We start from the raw sequence: 21,634 nt of genomic DNA on the forward strand, positions 1-21,634 counted from the left end.
CAATAATCGTGCACCTATGGATGAGGACAGTGGGTGGGGAGTGAGGGCGGAGGGTGGGGTGGGAACTGGGTGGAGGGGAGTTGTGGTGTGGGAAAAAAGGAACCAATGTAATAATCTGAACAATAAAGATTTAATTTTAAAAAATGAAGAAAAAAAAAGTCAATAGCCTCACATTTTATTCACTTCCATTAATAAAAGGATGACTTTTTCAGTATGCTTGCAAGTGACATTTTGAATTTCACAAAATGGTGGAAATAAAGCACTGATACAGATAAATACCTTCCAAATAAAAAGCTCACAGCAACAAATGTAAGAAGGCATTATCTGCCACTCATGCAAGAAAAACATCGCACATCTAAAGGAAGGTAAAGGAGAAAAGGGAAGAATGATATTGCACATGGTGGATTCTCCAGTATCAATTACCAAATCAGCATGGAAGCCAAACAGAGCAACAGGCGGGTGACCCCATCCAGGGAGCTGCTTAAAGTACCTCCTCTGATAAATTCTTGCCTTGATGAAAATTTCAAGTCTTCAAAGTAGCAAAAGGAAGGGTTAGCTGAAGTTTAACTGAAACCACTGAGGAAGACTAGCTGGTGACCTGAAACTGCTTCTCAGGGTACTGAGAGAACCTATAAATCAGCATTGTTGGTAAATTCCAGAGAACAGCAAATGGAAGAGGCAGTACATGGCCAAGTCTAAGGAAATAGCTGTTATATAAGATTTAGTATGTGATAGTCTTTTTATGTAAAAAATTAATGACCTTTTTGTGCTTCACTTCTAAAGGCAATCTCTTCCTCTCTTTTATTTGTATTTTTCTTCCTTAATTTCCAGGTAACTGATTAAATGAAGAGTGATGTGGTGGACTACAATAGTCTCTGCTATTCTGAGTTTCACTTCATCTATAAACTTAGTCACATGCAATGGCATACAGCAGTGGTTCTCAACTGACCGTCCTCCATCGCCCCCTTGTCACAGGGGGATTTGACAATGCCTGGAGACATATGTGGTTGCTACAACTGCTGGAGGAGAGGAGATATATGACTAGCATAGAGCTGGCTAGGCCAGGGATGCTAAGCATCCTACAACATACAGGACAGTCCTCTACAACAAAATGTTATCTGGTCTCAAAGGTCCATAGTGCCAAGGCTGAAAAGCCTGGCTATATAGGTATCCTTTACTAGTGGAACTTAAATATTCACACATTTTCTTGACATACATATGAGTTCTTGCTACTCACTACCTGAAATTTAGCAAGCAAGCAAATTCAAATGAGGTATCCAAACTCTTACTATCAGAGCTCAAAACCAAACATCCGCATAACAAAGGACATTGTACTTAGAAAATCTGTGGATAATATAAAATTTGTGGAAAAATCACAAAAACTATCACAATCACTGAAAAAGTACTTCATTTGCAAATACTCACAGATAATCTTATAAGAAAAAAAGAAAAACACCAGAAGTTACTGGCTTTTTAAATTTGGTACAACAGGTCATTAAATACTTTATATACAAGAAATTCACATATTAAACTTCACTGACAGATGATCGCCATTTCCCAGCCGTGGGCAAACTACGGCCCGTTTGAAATGAATCATTTCCCAGCCGTGGGCAAACTACGGCCCGCGGGCCGGATCCGGCCCGTTAGAAATGAATAAAACTAAAAAAAAAAAAAAGACCGTACCCTTTTATGTAATGATGTTTACTTTGAATTTATATTAGTTCACACAAACACTCCATCCATGCTTTTGTTCCAGCCCTCCGGTCCAGTTTAAGAACCCATTGTGGCCCTCGAGTCAAAAAGTTTGCCCACCCCTGCCTTAGACTCAACCAGTACATCTTTGTGGCTGTTAAATTTCCCACCGCATCACTTTGTACCAACAGGGAATCAGCTTCCTCCTCCCGCCCTGCCTCCCTCTTAAAATGCAGGCATCATGTCAGCACAGAACACACAGCACCTAGGAAACCACAGAAGCCACCATAGAAATGATTGCATCCCAGCGTCATCCGCTTCATAAAGAAAGATGAAAAGAAACAAACATTTATTCAGCTTGGCTAAAGGATGACTGAAGGTGGTGGAGAAAAATCATTATTACCTATAAATATTTGTATCATTGTGGAGACAAATCACCCAGTAGAATCATATACACATTATTAAAGACAGAAAACACCAGTTATAAAACCACATGCCCATGTGGCTCAAGCTAAGAGATTCTTCGGTTACACAAAGCAGCAATTCCTAGGTGGCTTGTAGCCAAAACAGGCCTGCCCATGTCACTAGTGCCCACACAGAGCAGCGCCAAGCGCGGGTTGACAAGAAGTACAAGGCACACTATGGAGGTGGAGGAGAGCCGGAGCCATCTGAACCCTGAGAGAAACAGGTGCGTTTCCCATCCTCACTGCCCTCAGGGGCCTCATGCTCTTTTTCGCGTGCTCATCCCGCTTCTCCCAGCCTGGAAGGCTGAGGGATCTGTCCGGCCAGCAGATGTCGAGGGGACTCTGTGCTGTGAACAAACTGGGTTAGACATGCCGTAAGCACAGGCCCAAACACAGTCCTGGTCTCAGGTGGTCCAGAACCACATCCTGACTGCCATTTATTAGCTCCTTAACCCACAGCAAGTAAATTAATCTGTTTAGCATCTAAGTTTCTTCAACCGTGAGATGGGGAGAACAAGAGCGTCCACTTCCCTGGATTTGGGGGAGAATTAAATGAGGTGTCACATGTAAAGCACTTATTAGCATAAGCCTAAAATAAAATAAATGCTAAATAAACTAATCTACCATTATATATAATGCTACCTATATGTGTGAAACCCTCCACAACCCTGAGGCAGGAGCCATTACTATGCCCAGAGGGGAATAAAGGAATCTGTAGTCCAATACAATTGCACACAATACTGAAAAACACCACCAAATTTCACAGAACTCCTGAACAAGTCCATTTGAACTAAAACAAAACTGGTTCATCAAATGGATGCTAAGTAAATTATTACGAGTAGCATGATCAGCATGAATAAAGACAGTAGCCATCAGAGGGTACCTGCTAGAATACCTCAATTTAAAAATTCTGTAACAGACTATTACAGTGAACTGTCGTGAAGTAGGTCCATCTTTTATATAACAAAATGACATTTACATAACACAGAATGACTTACAATTAGTTGATGGCAGAAAAATAAGATCTGGACCTAAGTAATCTGAAATCTTAAAAATTAGAAATGGCTCCAAAATGTCTAAATTCTGTTATGAAGTAGTCCAATATTTACATTTTTGGAAAAGAAATAACTTTTTCCTGTTTTCTATTCTCTCACTTTAAAAAATCCACACATGTAATAGTCACAGCTGCAGCCACATAAAACGAAGTGGGCCTGGTGTTTCTGGCAGTGTCTCTAGCTCCTCACACAACGACCACAGTCAGCCCGCTGTTGACTCCACTGGCAGCCACTTAGAAGAGAACCTAGCAATAAACATAAACTTCAATTCCAAGCAGATGCAAGCAGAGAAAACACTCCCTGGCTCCTTCACACTCACGCAGGAGTGAGAACCTGGCCCAGGCCGTGAGGCCCGGGGCTGATACCACAATAACCATCTATCAGAAGCAGCTCAAACCCAGAGCCATACTGCTAGCAATGAGGACACTACATGACCAGTTGAACCGCACCAGGAACAATACTTCCTCCAGTTGTAACTTACTGGGGTACCTTGTCAATGAAAACCTAACGATACACTGGAGAGCTAGTTGCCACCACTTAAAGTTAATTTACTTCCAAAAGAGAAATTTCCAGCATGTCAAGAGTGTTCCATATACACAAGCGGAAAACACAGAGAGGTGGCAGAATGACATCCCTGTGGCCTCCTCCTATCTGTGCATCTGCATTCCTGCACTGTCCCAACCTCCCCGCCCCAACACACATCCCACATCCGTGGGCCCGTTAGACCTCTGCCCAACTAGTGCCTCTGGAGAAGGACGCCTTTCCTCGCCAGCCAGTCAGCCATCGTGTCCCCCAGGTGCTCTCTCAGCCCCTTGGGACCTCAGGCATGCCCGGTGTCTCTGCTAGCATCTTTTGAAATCCATATCTGTCTCCCCCTAAGGCAGGAGCCACTTGAGAACAGAGACTGTCTTAGTCATTTTTATATCCCCAGAGACTAGTATAAATGCCCACCTCACCACAGACACTCAATAAATGCTGAATGAATGAATGAGGTTCGGAATTGGGCTAGGAATAAGGAAAACAACAGGGTTGGAAAATGATCTGAGTGGGTCACTCAGAAATGGGTTCAAGAAACTTCCAGTTCCATCTCATTTACAGCCTCCCTCCCACTGCACTTCCTTCTCCCACACACGTGACCTAAGGAACTCCTCCTGGCTGTAGCCACGGGATAACAGGGGTAAGGTCCACTGTGAAGAATCAGCCAGGGCAAACAGCAACTGCAAGGTCAGAAAAATTCTAATTTAGAATTTTATAACCAAAAATGTTATATTGAATATAAAAATGTTGTAAGTCATCTTCAAGTCCTGAATTCTGTTTTTTGGGTCTCCCAGGGGATGCACTTTGCAGCTAGGTTCTGCATAGGGGCTGATGGGAAGAATCAGAAGCCCCAAGGTAAAGCCCAAGCTTCCCTAGGGCCAGATGGAACAGCTGGGCAAAAGATTAAACTTTTTATGAAAGACTTTGTCTTCTGATAGAGGAAGAAAGGTGTTAACTAGCCCTAAAGTATATTTACATTAGCAGAAAGGAAATGCTTTTTATGTTCCCACCTACATCTTTTTCTTTAATCCAGACATATAATAGTCACAGCTGCAAGCAAATAAAATGAGGGGGTGTATTATTCACTTGGGGGGTGGTTCTAAGTCCTACAGTCCCCCTCCCTCCAATGGCAGCCACCAGAGGAGAACTCAGTAAAAAAAAAGATTTAAGACATCCAGTGAGAACTGGATATTGGCAGAGAGCTGCATTATAGATCTGCACCAGGTACGGAGAGGTCTGAACTTTAAAAACATCACTTAACCATTACTGCACTTGTCTCCTTGACCACAAAGTGAACAAATATTAGGTTTTTACAGAACTAAATGAGATTATATATGTATTATACCCTTTGAATTAAAACTGCATGTTTTGTTTTGTTTTTTACACAGCATACATGTCAGATGCTTTTATAATTATTGACAGATTACACACAAAAAAGGTAAAACTGAGAAATTTTAGTTAATTGCAGGTTAAAGGTGAATAAACAATGAAACACATATAGCAATCTTGGGCAGGCAGGAGGCAAGTAGCCCCCAGACTAAAGGCCATCCTGCTAGCCTATCCCTACTGCCAGCCAAGATCAAGATCACTGTAGTCCCTAGGACAGCAAGAGTGTGTCAGTCAAGCCTTACATGGCACAACAGAAGGACCTGGAACACTAACCTTAGAACAAAGAGATCTGTGAGGAACCAAAGTGTCATCTTGACATACCCACACTTAGAACCAATGAAGTTTGAAGAGTACTCCCTGGGCAGATGTCTAGTGCCCCCTAGTGTGTTCAGAGGAGATATCATTTTTTATTTTTCCCCAAAACTACTGAAAATGTACTTATATTTGTCACTAAGTGATACTTTATCACTAAGTGGAGTTTTAATCATATCAATAAAAAATGTATGAAAGGTAAGAAAAGCCTAAAATTAAAAAAACTAAGTTTATAACAGCTAATGATTTGGCGAAGCATATTAATACCAATTGTGAAACTGCCTTTGACTTTAGAGAGAAGTCACCTTTTCGTATATGTCAATATTTATGATTCTCATGGACCCCTTACTGGCTTGATGGGATCTTTGTAGTAATGTTTTACCTAGTGGGCATGCAAATAACAAAAACAGCTAATATTTACTGAGTGCCAAATATGCCAAATATCTTGGATATATTATCGCTCATAATCCTCATAATGCCCTTGAAATAGGTGCTGTTATGATTCCCATTTTATGGATGAGGATATGTACAAAATCTCAGAGCTACTAGATGAGACTTTGGCATTCTGATTTCATGGCCTGTGATTTCTAACCTCTATGCCGAATATCACTTCCTTAAGTAATGTCAGCTAGCTCTGGTCAAGCTGTGTTTTGAAATTATACATACAACCCTAGCCAGTTTGGCTCAGTGGACCAAAGGGCACCGGGTTCGATTCCATTCAAGGACATGTATCTCGATTGCAGGCTCCTCCCCGGCCCGGACGCTCTTCAGGGCACGTGCAGAAGGCAACCAATCAATGTGTTTCTCCTGGCCCGGACGCTCTTCAGGGCACGTGCAGGAGGCAACCAATCAATGTGTTCTCTCACATCGATATTTCTCTCTGTCTTTCCCTCTCTCTTCCACTTTCTCTAAAAATCAATGGAAAAATATCCTTGGGTGAGGATTAATAAAATAAATAAAAAAAGAAATTATACATACTTACATACATATACACCATAGTAGCCTGCCCAAGATCAGTAATGTGAAGATTCAAACCCAGATCATCGGCTCCAGAGTCTGCACTCCTTATTCTTACATAACCTTGCCTCTCAAAAAGTATTTTTCAAAATCCCCAAAACCACCTCTTTTCTCCTAAGTACCAAGCCAAGAGTAAATAATCATTTCTTTAATTGCTATACAATGCAAACAATTATACAAGAGCAAATCAAATTCTACTAAACTTCAATGCAAATTTGTCTCAAAAAATGTCAATGCTAAAGTTTAAGGAGGAGAAAGATGGCTTTCATTTTCATGCAATAATGTGATTTCTTCCCGACCTCAACACTGTGCACAGTGAGTCCAAACTCACTTTTCACTGGGCACCTGCCATCTTTCCAAGGAGCAGTAAAATCAGTTTAGTTCTTTTGACTACAGATAATCTGGGGTGAACAGATGCATAAGACACATTTAATATTAGACAATCCAATATACTCAACTGCCTATACAACCCACAAAAATGCAAAATATACCTATTAATAGGATCTGTCAAATTATTAGTAACTTGAAAGCATATATTAACAAAATGAACATGCTCTCCCTGAAATGAAGTCACATACTGAGCTGCTTGAAATCCAAATTTTACCTTACTGCTCCGTCTTCATTTTTACATTGAAGGCCACCAAGGCCAGAGCAGTTTGGATCCACACAGACTGTGCGGAAGTCACACATGATACAGTTAAATCACTCTTAATACAGGGTGCAATTTCAATCTGAGGATCATTCTCCACTGACTGCAATATCCATGAAAGAAATTCTACAACAGAAGCACAATAAGTACAATTTGATTTTTAAAAGTATATTCAAGGCACCAAGCTGGGTATTTAATATAGTTTGCATTTCTGCAGCGCACTGGGTTCTCTATTTCAGACAGTTCAGAATCCCTTACAGATTACTCTAATTTGCTAAATTGAGATACTCGGTGTTTTACTTTTCTTATCTGCCTTTTTATGGTCTTTCTGGGTGGACTTAATTGGCACATCTAAGCAGATGAAATAGCCTCAGTTAGGAGTCCAGATCTCACAGAGTAAATTAAGACTGATGCAGACAATTATGCACTGGAGCTGAGAATGAGAGGTGTGTGCAGAGCACAAAGCTAAATTAGTCTTCATTTGTGTCTTAGCTTTATCATTTAAAAGAAGGCAAGATGCACCATAAAAAAATTCTTTAAGGCAGTAATTTTTGCTTCTCTTCAAAACACAGACTTTTTGGCCCTAGCTGGTTTGGCTCAGTGGATAGAGCAGGCTGAAGGGTCCCTGGTTCAATTCCAGTCAAGGGCACATGCCCAGGTTGTGGGCTCGATCCCCAGTGCGGGGCATGCAAGAGGCAGCCGATCAATGATTCTCTCTCACCATTGATGTTTCTATATCTCTCTCCCTCTCCCTTCCTCTCTGAAATGAATAAAAATATATTTTAAAAAAACACAGACTTTCTGGTTGCTCTCTTACACCCCCCTCCCCTGCATGTGCTGGGGGGTGGGAGTGGCAAGGGAGAGGTCAATGGGGGAAAAAGGAGATATATGTAATACTTTAAACAACAAAGAATAAAGAATAAAATAAAATAAATTTTTAAAAAATCACAGACCCTTAGAAGAAAATTAAAAAAGGACATAGTTTTATTTCTTGAGAAAGAAATTAAGTCCCAGAAAATGATTATATTAGGTTTCTAGATCAAGTCCATATTAAACTTTTACTAAATTCAGATTTTTAGGAATCAAATGATGTTGGTTATTTTTGTGTGTTTTTTTAAATTGGGATATAATTGGCATATAATTGACATATAACACTGTATTAGTTTCAGATATACAACATAATGATTTGATACTTGTGTATATTGCGAAGTGATCCCCACAGTAAGTCTAATAAACATCTGCCACCACACATAATTACAAATTGTTTTTCTTGGGATGAGAATATTTAAAATTTACTCTCTTAGCAACTTTCAAATATGCAATACAGTGTTACTAACTTAACTACAGTCACCACACTGGTTTGTGTTTTTTGTGTTTTTAAATCAAGCTTTACAAGGTAATTTGGCCTTTGTGTAAGTGCCACCTGAAGGTGCTGAATCTTCACCCAGGGCAAACCAAGATCCAAATGATGGACCACAGGGGACAATCCCAGCGCACAGGGAGACATCTCTAGACCTCTCCAGTGCACTGCAGAAATGCAAACGATATGAAACACCCACACAATAAAATGGAGACAGAGCACCTGGGGGAGAGGGGCTGGGGGCACGGCCTCCAGCAGCAATTGGGGGGAGCAGTGGAAAGCCTGCAGCAGGCCTCCATGGAGCAACGGGAGGAGCTAGTTGCTAAGGCCAGACTCTTCCGAGTCCACTGCACCCGACCAAGCTGACAGGCAGCTTCCACCCGACACACAACAACTCAGGCCCCAAATTACTTCAGCTTTTTGAGCTCAGGTTCCCGTCTCCTAAAGGGTTGTGAGGTTTAAACCAACGAACCCACATAACATGAAGCACTGCAAAGTAGTAAACATTCAGTAACGTTAGCTATTATTGTTCTCATATAATCTCCTCCCATCCCTGCTCAGGCCACGGAGGCCTCCAAATTTCCAAATCCAAAAGTTTTCCAATGTTTATCCTACTTAGCTTGACGCCTCTTGGCAACTGAACACGCTGAGTTCTGAACACCCTTCTAGAATTATGTGTGTATACAGCCAAACCCTCTGAACAAGACTCAACTCACTCCTGGCCTCAAAGGGGAGGACAATGAAACAGTTTTCCCAAAAGATTAAGCCTTGCAGAGCATTGGAAGATATTCCTTAAGATTTAAATAATGAATGGAGTCATCAGTCCTTTTAAGCTCAAAGTTATTCATGTAAAATAAAGTAAAAAATAAGTCAGAAGAAAAAAATCATTAAGGTAAAAAATGTATTAAAAACCAGTCACATCAACAGGCATCATGGCTATGGATTCAGGTTATACCAGATCATAAGGCAAATTCTAAATACATGGCCAGCGTGGCTGTTGGTTGGAGCGTCTTCCTATGCAGCAAAGGGTTGCAGGTTTGATTTCCAGTTCGGTACATGCCTGGATTTCAGTTCGATTCCCAGTTGGGGCGCATATGAGAGGCAGGCAATTAATGCGTCTCTCACATTGATGCTTCGCTCTATTTCTCTGTTCTCTTTCTTTCTCCCTCTCTCTCTCTTTCTGCCTTTCTCTCTCGCTCTAAAATCAGTAGAACATATCCTTGAGTGAGGATAAAAAAAGTCTATCCACAACATACTTGTCAGGTCTAGACTCCCTAGCAATCTCCTCAAATCCCCATCCAACTGGCTTTTTTGGTTTGGTTTCTATCAGGGAGGTGAAGGCAGCTATGTGCTGATTCTTGGCACCACCTTGTGGTCATATCTAGATATTACACATTCCACATCATTCCACAAATGGAAGGAAACTGATATTTACACAACCCTGTCCTGGCTCCCATTCCCAGTTCTACCTCTTAAGAAACAGTTAAAACTGCAAAGACTGACTTGAGGTCCTGGATTAAATCAGAAAGTAGGATCACAGTGCTATTATCCAGTCCCAGGAAAGGTTAAGCTGTAGAGGAGACTTGGTAGGAAATTCCCACTAAGCATCAGCTTAAAAAAAAAAAAGATCCTAGTTAGAACTGATCTTGAGCTAATGAGAGACGTATGGCACAAGCTGAAAGCTTAAAGGATATGAGACGTATAAGAGTCACCCACTTTCACGAATTTAAAAGAGCTTTATAATTAACATGACTATTATACAGACTTACGTTCAAAAAATGTGCCTAGACTTTGGCACATAATGGGGGGTTGGGGGGGCGGAGTGAGGTCATGGAGCAGGGTCAGCTGGTTTGAACAAGACCAAGACAGAACTACAGCCCGGCACTACAGCTTAACAGAGAATGTTTTAATAAATAAGTGCCTTAAGAGTATTTAAAATATGCTTCCATATTTCAAAACATAAAAGGTTAACCTGACAGGAGAGTTTGTGTGTTTGACCTGGGTCCGGGAAGAAAGGGCCAGACCTTGGAAGCTGCTATTGACGGGCCTTGCAGGGCTGCTTGAATCTTCACAGGCCTCGCCTGGGCCTGATGCTGGGCCCAGAAGGAAGTTTAAAGCTTGCTCTGGAAGCCAGTTGGTGTCCTTGACCAACTGCATCCCTAAGAAGAGGCACTGCTGCCTGAATGAACTGAGGGTTTCAGCCCTGAGATGTTTAGTTGAATAGACTGATTTTCATTGAGCATTTCTGAAGATTTCGATTTTTACTCCTGAAATTTCTATCTACTATGTTTTGTTTTGTTCCTTCACTATGGGACCTGAATAAGGGTTGTGTCCCATTTTACTGTCTTTTAAGTTTAAATTTAGCCATGGCTGGCATTGCTCAGCGGTTAGAACATTGGCCCATGCACCGAAGGGTCTCAGGTTTGATTCTCAGTCAAAGGTACATACCTGGGTTGCAGGTTCATTCCCTGGCCCCAGTTGGGGCACATGCAGAAGGCAAAAAATTGATGTGTCTCTCTCACATCCATGTTCTCCCTCCCTCCCCGACACCCAACTCCCCTGCTTCCCTTCCACTCTCTAAAATATCAATGGAAAAAATATCCTCAGGTAAAGATTAACAACAACAACAAAATGTACATTTAACATGTTTCTCTTTTCTGCTCCCCTTGCCCACAGGGGATTCCACTTTGGCTCCTTAAAGTTTGCTGCTTAGGTCAGCTCAAAGAAGAAAGCAGGGACCCCCTCCCCCCACAACAAGGGGTTAAAAGGACCCTAGCCCACACTCAAAGGCAGAGCCTTCCACTCAAAACTTTCTTTCAAGGGTACTTTTGCTTTGCTTGCTGAATAAACCTTCTCTCGTGAGTCTGAATCTTGGCTCTGAATTCTTTTCAAAGCCAGAACTCAAGCACTGAGGTCTGCTTTCACTGTTTACATCTTGGTGCAGTGACTCGAATTGTCCTACTCACTTGCTGTGGTAAGTCATCCTCTCCGACTCACTCCTACCTCTATGCTCTTGGTCTCCTTTCTCAGGATCCGCAGCCAGGTAAACAGTAAATACTGGCAGTTTGTTAGTTACCTTCTGGGAGTCCGAACTAAACCTTTTGCTGGAAAAATGAGAGCCTGAACTTGTTCGGCTCCAAAGATAAGGGGCACTTCCTCCCTCCAGCTCCAATCTCGGGTATGCTTAGGTGACTAAGAAACTATGTGGCAGTCTCAGCAGGCATCCCCATGATGTGCAAGAGCCCCATAGGGAATTCCAACTCAACTGTAACTAAATAACTGATTCGTCTGCAGATGCGCACATAGAGGCTGGCTACCTAGCGCTCCCAGTCCTTGCGGTTAAATTAGACAGCGGAGGAGAGAAGCAGAGACAGAGTGTTTGAGATGACTCAGGGGGAACAGCCCTTTGGAGCTCCACACACAACAGCACACTTCCACCCACACACAATATCCCTGGAAATGTTGCTCAGACTCTACAGCTCTTACCAGTAAATTAGAACTGAAATTATAGAGCTTACATCAATGATGAGAGAGAACCATTGATGGGCTGCCTCCTGCATGCCCCACACTGGGAATCGAGCTCACAGCCCGAGCATGTGCCCTGACCTCCTTGTTCATAGGGTCCATGCTCAGCCACTGAGCCACACCTCCCGAGCAAGGTCCCGGTCTTTTAAAACAGCTTTCTGCATACTCTTTAAGGTCCCTGAAACAGGGAAATAGGACCACCCTCAATTCCTTCTACACTCTTCTAACGACCTTTTCTTTATTTCCAACTTCTATAAGAGCCTCAGGAAATAACTTAACAGGGACTCTCACTTCCCTTCGAGAGGTGGCTGCTCTCTCTGTCCAAGGCCTCCACAAGGACCAGAGATCTTGGGAACATGAGAGACAAGGCAACAGGTCACTAGCCCAACTATTGAAGACCAGAGTTACAGGAGGAGTTTTCCACCCAAGGTGATGATGGTACTAGGCTCCCCTTGGACGGATAGACGTGATGGGGGAGGGGGAAGAGGACCTCCGGTAAGACTAGCTAAGGTTGGAGGCCAAGAAGCAGGGATGCCTGGCTTCGAACAGGAGCACTCTACACCTGGGTGGCACCAAGACAGCAGGGTATCCTGCCCTATTGTGGCTCTCAGACCACAGGGCAGCTCAATATAGCCCAGATATTAGCAGGGATGCCTCTAAGTGTTGGTTCAGAGTGTACCTGTCTCTCTGTAGATGGGGAACCAGTCCACAGTGCCTCGAGATACCCCTCTGGAATACATACCAACTGGGAGAAATTTGACCCTGAATCCTTAAAAAAAAAAAAAAAAGGCTAATATTCTTTTACAACACGCCCTGGCCCCAATACAAGTTGGGCGACAGAGATGTTTGGCCAGTCAATGGCACCATTACTTTTAATACTATTTTACAGCTAGACCTGTTTGCAATTCCCAAGGGAAATAGACAAAAGTTCCATACATCCAAGCCTTTATGGCTCAGGGATGACCCCAGGCTATGCATTACCTGTAAACTAGATCCCTCCAGAACTGCTATACTGTACTCACAGCCCCTGCCTCCCTTGCCTCCCCAGGTAACACCTCTCCTTCTCCTTGCTCTCCTGTGACCCCAAAGGATGAAGAAAGAACTACCTGTCAGACTCCAGTCCCTCTTCCCCCATATCTGGGGCCTTCTCAAGCTACTTTAACTGGCCCTTTACAAGAGGTAGCAGGACTGACTGGGATCCCTATGAGAGTACATGCCCCTTTCTCTATGAAAGACTTACACACCAAATCCAACAGGACTTAGGAAAATTCTCAGAAGACCCAAAGCTTTGATCTGACCTGGAGAGACATTACTGTAATCCTTGCTCAATCCCTAAATAAGGAAGAAAAGGTAAGATCATAAAGGATGCCATCCAGCTTGGGAATGGCATGCATATGATCAATACCCTCTAGGAGTGATAGCTGTACGGGTCACTGATCCTTTATGGGACTATTAACAGCCCCAGAGGACCTGGAACTGGGACCATTTCCTAAAAAGCCTTCTAGAGGGAATGAAACAAAGCTGATCTAAGCCTATTAATTAGCAACTATAACCCAGGAACCTCAGCAGACTACCATAGCCTTCTTAGAGAGATTGAGGGAGGCCATCATGAAATATACTAACCTAGACCTTGATTTGGAAGCAGGCCAATGGTCTTATGAGACTGTTTTCTAACCTAGGCTACCCCCGATATTCTGAGAAAACTTCAAAAGCTCTCTTAGGACCACATACCCCTACCCCAGGCCTACTTATGGCAGCCTCATCCATCTTCCATAACCGGGATCTAGAGGAGGAGGAGAGGCTCCAATCAAGGGAGAAGCGTAAAGATCAGAGATAGGCTCAGTTATTAGGCATGCTCTGCCGTCGCTACTCAGGTTGAGCAGATCCAGGGTGCCCTGGAAGAACACCTCCTCCCAGAAACGACTATATCTACATAAGACCTGGATATTGGCAGAACAACCACCCCCAGCAAGGAAGACCCAGGGTCAGGGTGAGCCACCTGGCCGCTGTTCACTCTGCCATGAGCATGGGCACTGGAGGTGGAACTGCCCCAGGAACTGCAGGGATCCTGGGTCCAACTTGTCTCTCCCCATATGGCCTTAGACTAAAGGGGCCTTGGATACCATCTGGCTCCCAAATCCAACATCAACATCATGGGGATGGAGCCCAGGGAAACCTTGGAAGTCGAAGGTGAGACAGTTAAGTTTTTACTTGATATGGAAGCTGCCTTCTTGGTCTTGACAACCTTCTCTGGGTCACTCTGCTCTGCCTCTCACCTGGTGGCAGGTGTGGATGGTAAGCTGACCCACCAATGGCTCAAGCTAAATCTGCTGCCACTGGAAGGGTCGCTTATTTTCCTACCAATTTATAGTTATCCCTGGTGCCTCAGCCCCTTCCAGGTTGAGATCTCTTAGAAAACTAGGAGCCCAATTAATTTTCCAAGGGAGATAGGCATCTTCATTAAATTTTATAGCCATCGGTCCCCCTCAAGACCCTCAAAATTCTAAGAGAATGAGCTAGTTAGTTAATTTCCTGGACAAACCTCCATCGGTCCCCCTCAAGACCCTCAAAATTCTAAGAAAGAGAATGAGCTAGTTAGTTAATTTCCTGGACAAACCCTGAAGCTTGGGCAGCTAAAACACCTGGACGAGCTAAAACTGCCAGCCCAATTTAATAACCTGAAGGGAAGCCAACCTCCTCCACTAGTCCCTCTGGTCCAACATCAATAAACTTACCCAGGAGAAGAATGGCTACGAGACATCACCCAAATGCCAAGATAGAAGGGACTAAAACACCTTTTAGCTTTTATTGATACCTTCACGGGATGGATTAAAGCATATCCCACTAGGACAGAAAGGGCCTCCGAAGTAACTGAGGCATTACGTAAGGAACTAATCCCCAGACTCAGCCTACCCCGGTCTCCACAGAGCAACAATGGGCCATCTTTGTATTCCAGGGCACCAACAACTAGCTACTTCCCTAGAAATTTAATATCACCTCTACTCCTCTGGAGGCCCCAAGCATCAGGAAAAACAGAAAGGACTAATCTTACTTTAGAGTCCATCATTAGAAAACTAAGCCAGGAAACGGCTCTCCCATGGGTTGAAAACAGTGTTGCTGCAAGTTTCTCAACCATAAAGTAACCGGGGGCGCAGAGGATGGGCTGAGACCCGACCCTGTGCCCACTGCAGCCTTGTGGCACACAGTTCCTTTCAAAGTGCACAAATTCGTGCATGGGCCCTTAGTCTAATATATTAAGCTGGATCTAGAATTCTTATTTATTCATAAACTTGCTGCCTAAGATAAAGCAAGCAGTACAACCTGTTTATAATAATCTCCCCAGACTGACCTTAATCGCTGTTTATAATAATCTTCATCTCCATCATCTCGGCATCTCACTACTTTCCGACCTCCTCCTCCTTTGGCAGCTTCAGCTTCTTCCCCAAAACTCTCATCATCAATCCCCTGCACTGTGATTTTCTTCTGCCATTTCCGTCGCTTGAGCACAGGCCCCAGTTCAGAGTCAGTGCCATCTGCAGACAGGTCCACCTCTGCTACCGCCTCCCGCTCCTCCTCCTCGGTGGGTAAGTACTCGGACTCCTCACCCTCAGAATCTCCCTCTGCCTCTGGCCTCACATCAGACTCCAAGTGTTTCTTTCCCTTCGGCAATCCCACTTTCCCCTGGAACTGAAGAGCCCTCTTCTGGAGTTTCTTGATGTGCTTTTTCAAGCGCTTGTCTGTTTTCGAAAGAACTTTGCTTCTCTTGTTTGGTTTGTTTTCACTGAGTGTTGGGCTCAGCTCAGAAGTGACCAAGGCTGGAGTTTTCCTAGACGCCCTTTTATTACAAGCTTGCTTCTTCCTTTCAAAAGACAGTTTTGCTTGATCTGCCAAATACTTTTCAAAGCCTGATGCTTCATTAAGCATTAGTTTCCTAGGCTTTTTCTCCTGTTTCTGAGGGATCTGGGTACCAAAAGGTGTCATCTGGCCAGTGCGGATGAGCTCTTCCCAGGCAGTCTCCTGAGCAGGCATGAGCATGCTGCCGAGACAGGACGGCCCCGCTTCTGAAAGAGGAACAACAATGCATTGGGCACTAGCGTAAAACTCACCAGGAGTACAAGGGATATACTCAGCCATTCAATAAACAGTAGGCTCCTACAATTAATTCATATTAAAAATACAGTGGGGCCTTGACTTACGAGTGTCCCGACTAACGAGTTTTTCGAGATACGAGCCGTCTCTCGGCCGATTTTTTGCTTTGAGTTGCGAGCTAAAATTCGGGTTACGAGCCAGCTTCAGATACCCCACCGCTAGTTGGCGCAGCGAATGTCACAGTGAACGCCACAACATCAGCCCAGCATCACGTGTCTCACTCGTTCACTTTTTGATTTGACATACGAGTAATTTGAGTTACGAGCTCTGTCACGGAACGAATTAAACTCGTAAGTTAAAGCCCCACTGTATATCATTAATCATTAATACCTAGCTAATGTGACTCAGTGGTTGAGTGTTGACCCATGAACCAGGCCATGGGTTCGATTCCCGGTCAGGGCACATGCCTGGGTTGCAGGCTTGATCCCCAGTAGGGGCTGTACAGGAGGCAGCCAATCAATGTTTCTAACTCTCTCTCCCTTCCTCTTTCTCTAAAATCAGTAAGAACATATTTTTTAAAAAGTATATATATACACACACACACACACACACTAATAAAAGGGTAATATGCAAATTGGTCACGACACCCTCACAGTCACGACCGGATATGCTAATTAGTCACGACTGGGCATGCTAATTAGTCATCCCTGGTATGCAAATTGATCATCACTCCAACACACAAGATGGCCACCCCCATGTGGCCACAAGATGGCCTGCAGGGGAGGGCAGTTGTGGGCGATCAGGCCAGCAGGGGAGGGCAGTTAGGGGCGACCAGACCTACAGGGGAGTGCAGTTAGGGGCAACTGGGCCTGCAGTGGAGGGCAGTTGGGGGTGACCGGGCCTGCAGGAGAGGGCTGTTGGGGGGGACCGGGCCTGCAGGGAAGGGCAGCTGGGGACAACCGGGCTGGCAAGGGAGGGCAGTTGGGGGCAACCAGGCCTGCAGGGGAGGGCAACTGGGGACGACCGGGCCAGCAGGGGAGGGCAGTTGGGGGGGGGTGATTGGGCTGGCAGGGGAACAGTTAGGCGTCGATCAGCTGGAAGGGGAGTGGTTTGGGGGTGATCAGGCTGGCAGGCAGGCAAGCGGTTGGGAGCCAGCAGTCCTGGATTATGAGAGGGATGTCTGACTGCCCATTTAGGCCCGATCGGGCCTAAACGGGCAGTCAGACATTTCTCGAGGGGTCCCAGATTTAAGAGGGTGCAGGCTGGGCTGAGGGACACTCCCCTCCCCCAGTGCACGATTTTCATGCACTGGGCCTCTAGTATATACATAGAATAGATAGATGATAGATAGATATAGATATATATATACATACACACACACATATACTAGTATATATATCATTAGTATACTAAAGCATATGAAGAATAGAGTAAAATTTATCATGCCACTTTTAATATATTCCTGTTCAAAAAGGTGATTTCTCCATAACTTTTTCTAACATATGGCATTATAAATACACTCTCATGCATCCAAAGACAGACCTAGTCATATGTAACATAAAGACAGACAGGTAAATTTAGCTATGCTTCCTTACCAATTAAAGAGTAACTGGGAGGAAGCAATCTCCCCAGTTTCTATGTCACTGCTAATACCAGCATTCAGGCTGACTTAAATTCAAGAGACGGTAAAACTGAAAACAGACATCTAAAGAATCAGCATGCACTGAAATAGGTAAACATACATGTCAGATCTGCACTATCCAATAGTCACCATGTGGCGATTTAAATTTGAATTGAAAATTCAGTTCCTCAGTTGCACCTGCTCAATGTGCTCAATAGCACATGTGGCTGGACAACACAGACAGACATGTCCATCACTGGATAGCACTATGCTAGGTGTATGAAGTTAACTGGCCAAGGGATGGACTAAAATTGGCAGCTATGCCATAATAACATAAAGTAACCTAGAAATCATCCTTCTTTCATTTGTTGAAATTAATCATCTCTAACAAGATTACTTTAGCCATGTAGTAGTATTACTTTATGGTATAAGTTTTATTTCCCTGATGCCTAATGAACTATGGTACCTTTTCATAGATTTATTGATATTTTGGATTGCCTCTTTTGAAGAAAATATTCAAATCCTTTGCCCAAAATATCCAAAGAAGTAAGACTCGACAGGAAGAAATTCATATTCTAAACTCTATGTTTCTTGTAGGCCAATAATACCACGGCCAGTTTCTCAGTAAACCTGAACTAAAAACAAAAATCACTGAAGTGCACAGATCCTAATGTAGAGCTCAGTGAAATTTCAAAAAAACATACCCATACACCAGTATCCAGATCGAGAAACAGAAATTACTAGCATCTCAGATGTGCCCTTCTTGGTACCTCCAAGCCTCTAACCACCTCCCACCCCCTAAGATGACTATCAACAGTAAAGACAAATTATACCTGACTTTGAACTTTATGTAAATGAAAATGTTCATACTCTTGTGTCTGGCTTCTTTTTCTCAATATTACACTTGTAGGATTCACACTTGCTGAATATAGTTGCAGTTTGTTGATTCTCATTGCTGTTAGTGTTCAATTATATAACTATACTACAATCTTTCCATTCCACAATTAATGAACATTTGGGTAGTTTCCAGTTTGGGCTACTAGGAATAATGTTGCTATTAATATTCTGGTGCACATCCTTTGGATATATGTTTATAATTCTTTGGGTTTGTTAAGCTTTAGCAGGCACTGCCAAACAGTTTTCCAAAATGGTCCTATCCATTTTAAGTTTCACCAACAGTGTTTGAAAATTCCAATTGGTCCACATTTCTGTCATTCTATTTTAGCTACTGTTAGGCATGTAGTAGTATTACTTTACGGTATAAGTTTTATTTCCCTGATGCCTAATGAACTATGATACCTTTTCATAGATTTATTGATATTTTGGATAGTCTCTTTTGAAGAAAATGTTCAAATCCTTTGCCCATTTTTCCTATAGTTTGCCTTTTAAAAAAAGATTTCTAGCCCTAACCAGTTTGCTCTGCTTAGAGCGTCAGCCCATGCACCAAAGGGTCACAGGTTCGATTCCCAGTCAAGGGCACGTACCTCAGTTGCAGACTCAATCCCCAGCCAAGGTCGGGCGACTGCGGGAAGCAACCAACCAACTTGTCTTTCTTCCACACACACACACACACACCCGCCCCCGCCCCTTTCCATTCTTTCTGAAAATCAATGGAAAAATATCCTCCGGTGAGGATTTAACAATTTAAATAAATAAATAAACAAACAAACAAAAATAAATAAATAAAAGATTTCTAGTCTCTATACATTCTGGATTCAAGTCTTCTGATTGATAATATGTACTGGCAATAGCTTCTCCTACTCTGCCAATTTTCATTCTCTTAATACCATCTTTTAACATACAGAAGTGCTTAGTTGTAATATCGTTCATTTATCAGAACTTCCCATTTTTTGGTCTCATTACGTCTTTGCCCCAAAGCCATAAAAAATATTTTCCTATATTATACTGTAAAAGCTTTGTTCCACCAATCACATTTAGATATACAACTCATTTGGAATTTGTTTTTGTACATGTGGATTAACTCAGCACACATACTGAAAACGTGATTCTTCTCCACAGTATTACATTACCACATCTGTCATAAATCAAGTGACCATATGTGGGTGGGTCTGTTTGCTGGACCCTCTATTCTGTCCCATTGGTCTACTTGTCTATACTTGTGCCACTACTGCAGTGACTTAATTACTATAGCTAGATAGCTGGTCTTGATATTTTGTTCTTCTTCAATGTTGCCTTAACTATTCTTGACCCAATGAATTTTTACATGAATTTTAGAGTCAGTTTGTTACTACCTTACCCTACACTTTCCACCCTACAATCTCTTCCTCAAAGACCCCTGAAAACATATATTGGGGTTGCATTGAAGCTATAAATGGATAGAAATGACATCATTACAATACCACATCTTCCAATCCATTATCACAGTGTGCCTCCCCATTTATTTAAGTCTTCTTTTTGAACAACATTTTCTATTTTTAAACATTTTTCTACTTATTTTAAAATATATTTTTATTGATTTCAGAGAGGAAGGGAGAGGGAGAGAAAATCTCTGATCAGTTGCTTCCTGCATACCCTCTACTGGGAACTGAGTCCACAACCTGGGTATGTGCTCTGACCTGGCATCGAACCGTGACCTTCTGGTTCATAGGTTGACGTTCAACGACTGAGCCATGCCAGTTGGGGAACATTTTCTATTTTTTAATGTAGAAAGCATTGCAGGAAACTATATTTTTTGTTAAGATTATTTTTAGGTATTTGATTTTTATAATTGGCATCTTTATTAAATTTTACTTTTTGTTTTTGCTGGTACATAGAAATATGACTTATCTATATGAGTCCGGTCGCTATGATGTGCACTGACCACCAGGGGGCAGATGCTCAACACAGGAGCTGCCCACTAGCGGTCAGTGTGCTCCCACAGCGGGAGCAGCACTCAGCTAACCAACAGGCGCCAGATGCAGGGCTCACCTCTCCCGATCAGGACTGACTGGATGTGAGCCTGCATCAGGTGCAACAAGGCTGGGATGAGCCGCAGCAGCAGGCAGAAGTGGCAGGTGGCGTTGGACTGCTGGTTTTGGCCCAATCCCGGCAGGCCATGCTGAAGGACCCCCTGGTGCATGAATCCGTGTACCGGGCCTCTAGTTTTTATATATCAGCCCTATATTCAATGATATTGCTAAATTCACATATTAATTCCAATAGATTGTCCATTGATTCTTTTGGATTTTCTACATAAACAATCATGTATTCTATGAATAGTCATAGTTTTATTTCTTCATTTCAATCTTATGATTTTTATTTCTCTTTTTCCAATACTACATTGTCCAGTACAATGTTTAACAGAAAAAGAGGCAGTGAGTACTTCATCTCCTCCAAATGAGGAACAAAGCCTACTTCTAGGAATGGATTCTTTATCAGATAATTCCCACAACAACCTCTGAAATGGATCACTATGTGGAGAACAGGGGAAAGAAACCTCAGGTAAGCACGTGAGCAGAGAAATGAAGGTCTACCATACGTATGCCTAGCTCGTAAGTTCAAAACAGGATTGCAAAGGTTCAGGAATGAGGTCAAGGTCTGTGCCCAGGCAATGCAGAGCTGGGTGGCACAAAGAGTCCTACACACTCTGTTTTACTGCCTCTCCAAATTGGGCACTAGTGACCAAGAAAGGGCAGAGGAGCAAGGTCGATAAGAGAGCCCAGGAGTCTGAAGTGCTGGCTGGTGCCCCAATGGAGAGATATAATAGGAGCCAAGAGCTCAGGAAAAAGGCAAGGCCATAGGTCTACAAATGTGTAAGATTCTAGAACCTAGGTGCCCGCAAAAGCCAAGGGGAGTTGGATGAGATTATTTGGGAAGAGGCTCAGCAAAAAATCCTGAGAACAATTAACATTTAAGATAAGGCCAGAATAGTTGGCCAAAAATAACTAAATAGGAATGGTCTGAGGGCCGAAAGGAAAGCTAGTT

The 21,634-nt window shown here is 43.0% G+C and overlaps 1 protein-coding gene across 1 annotated transcript in view; it reads right to left on the bottom strand.

Moving 5' to 3' along the window:
- Positions 1 to 21,634, bottom strand: part of ERCC6 (excision repair cross-complementation group 6) — an 82,176-nt gene that overhangs the window by 51,205 nt on the left and 9,337 nt on the right. The window contains exon 5 of the mRNA XM_005853199.2: positions 15,350 to 16,061. Coding sequence (XP_005853261.1) covers positions 15,350 to 16,061 — 712 coding nt within the window. The remainder of the gene's footprint in view (positions 1 to 15,349; positions 16,062 to 21,634) is intronic.

This window comes from Myotis brandtii, unplaced genomic scaffold (genome assembly GCF_000412655.1).
Source record: "Myotis brandtii unplaced genomic scaffold, ASM41265v1 scaffold1003, whole genome shotgun sequence".
Classification (NCBI taxonomy): Eukaryota; Metazoa; Chordata; class Mammalia; order Chiroptera; family Vespertilionidae; genus Myotis; species Myotis brandtii.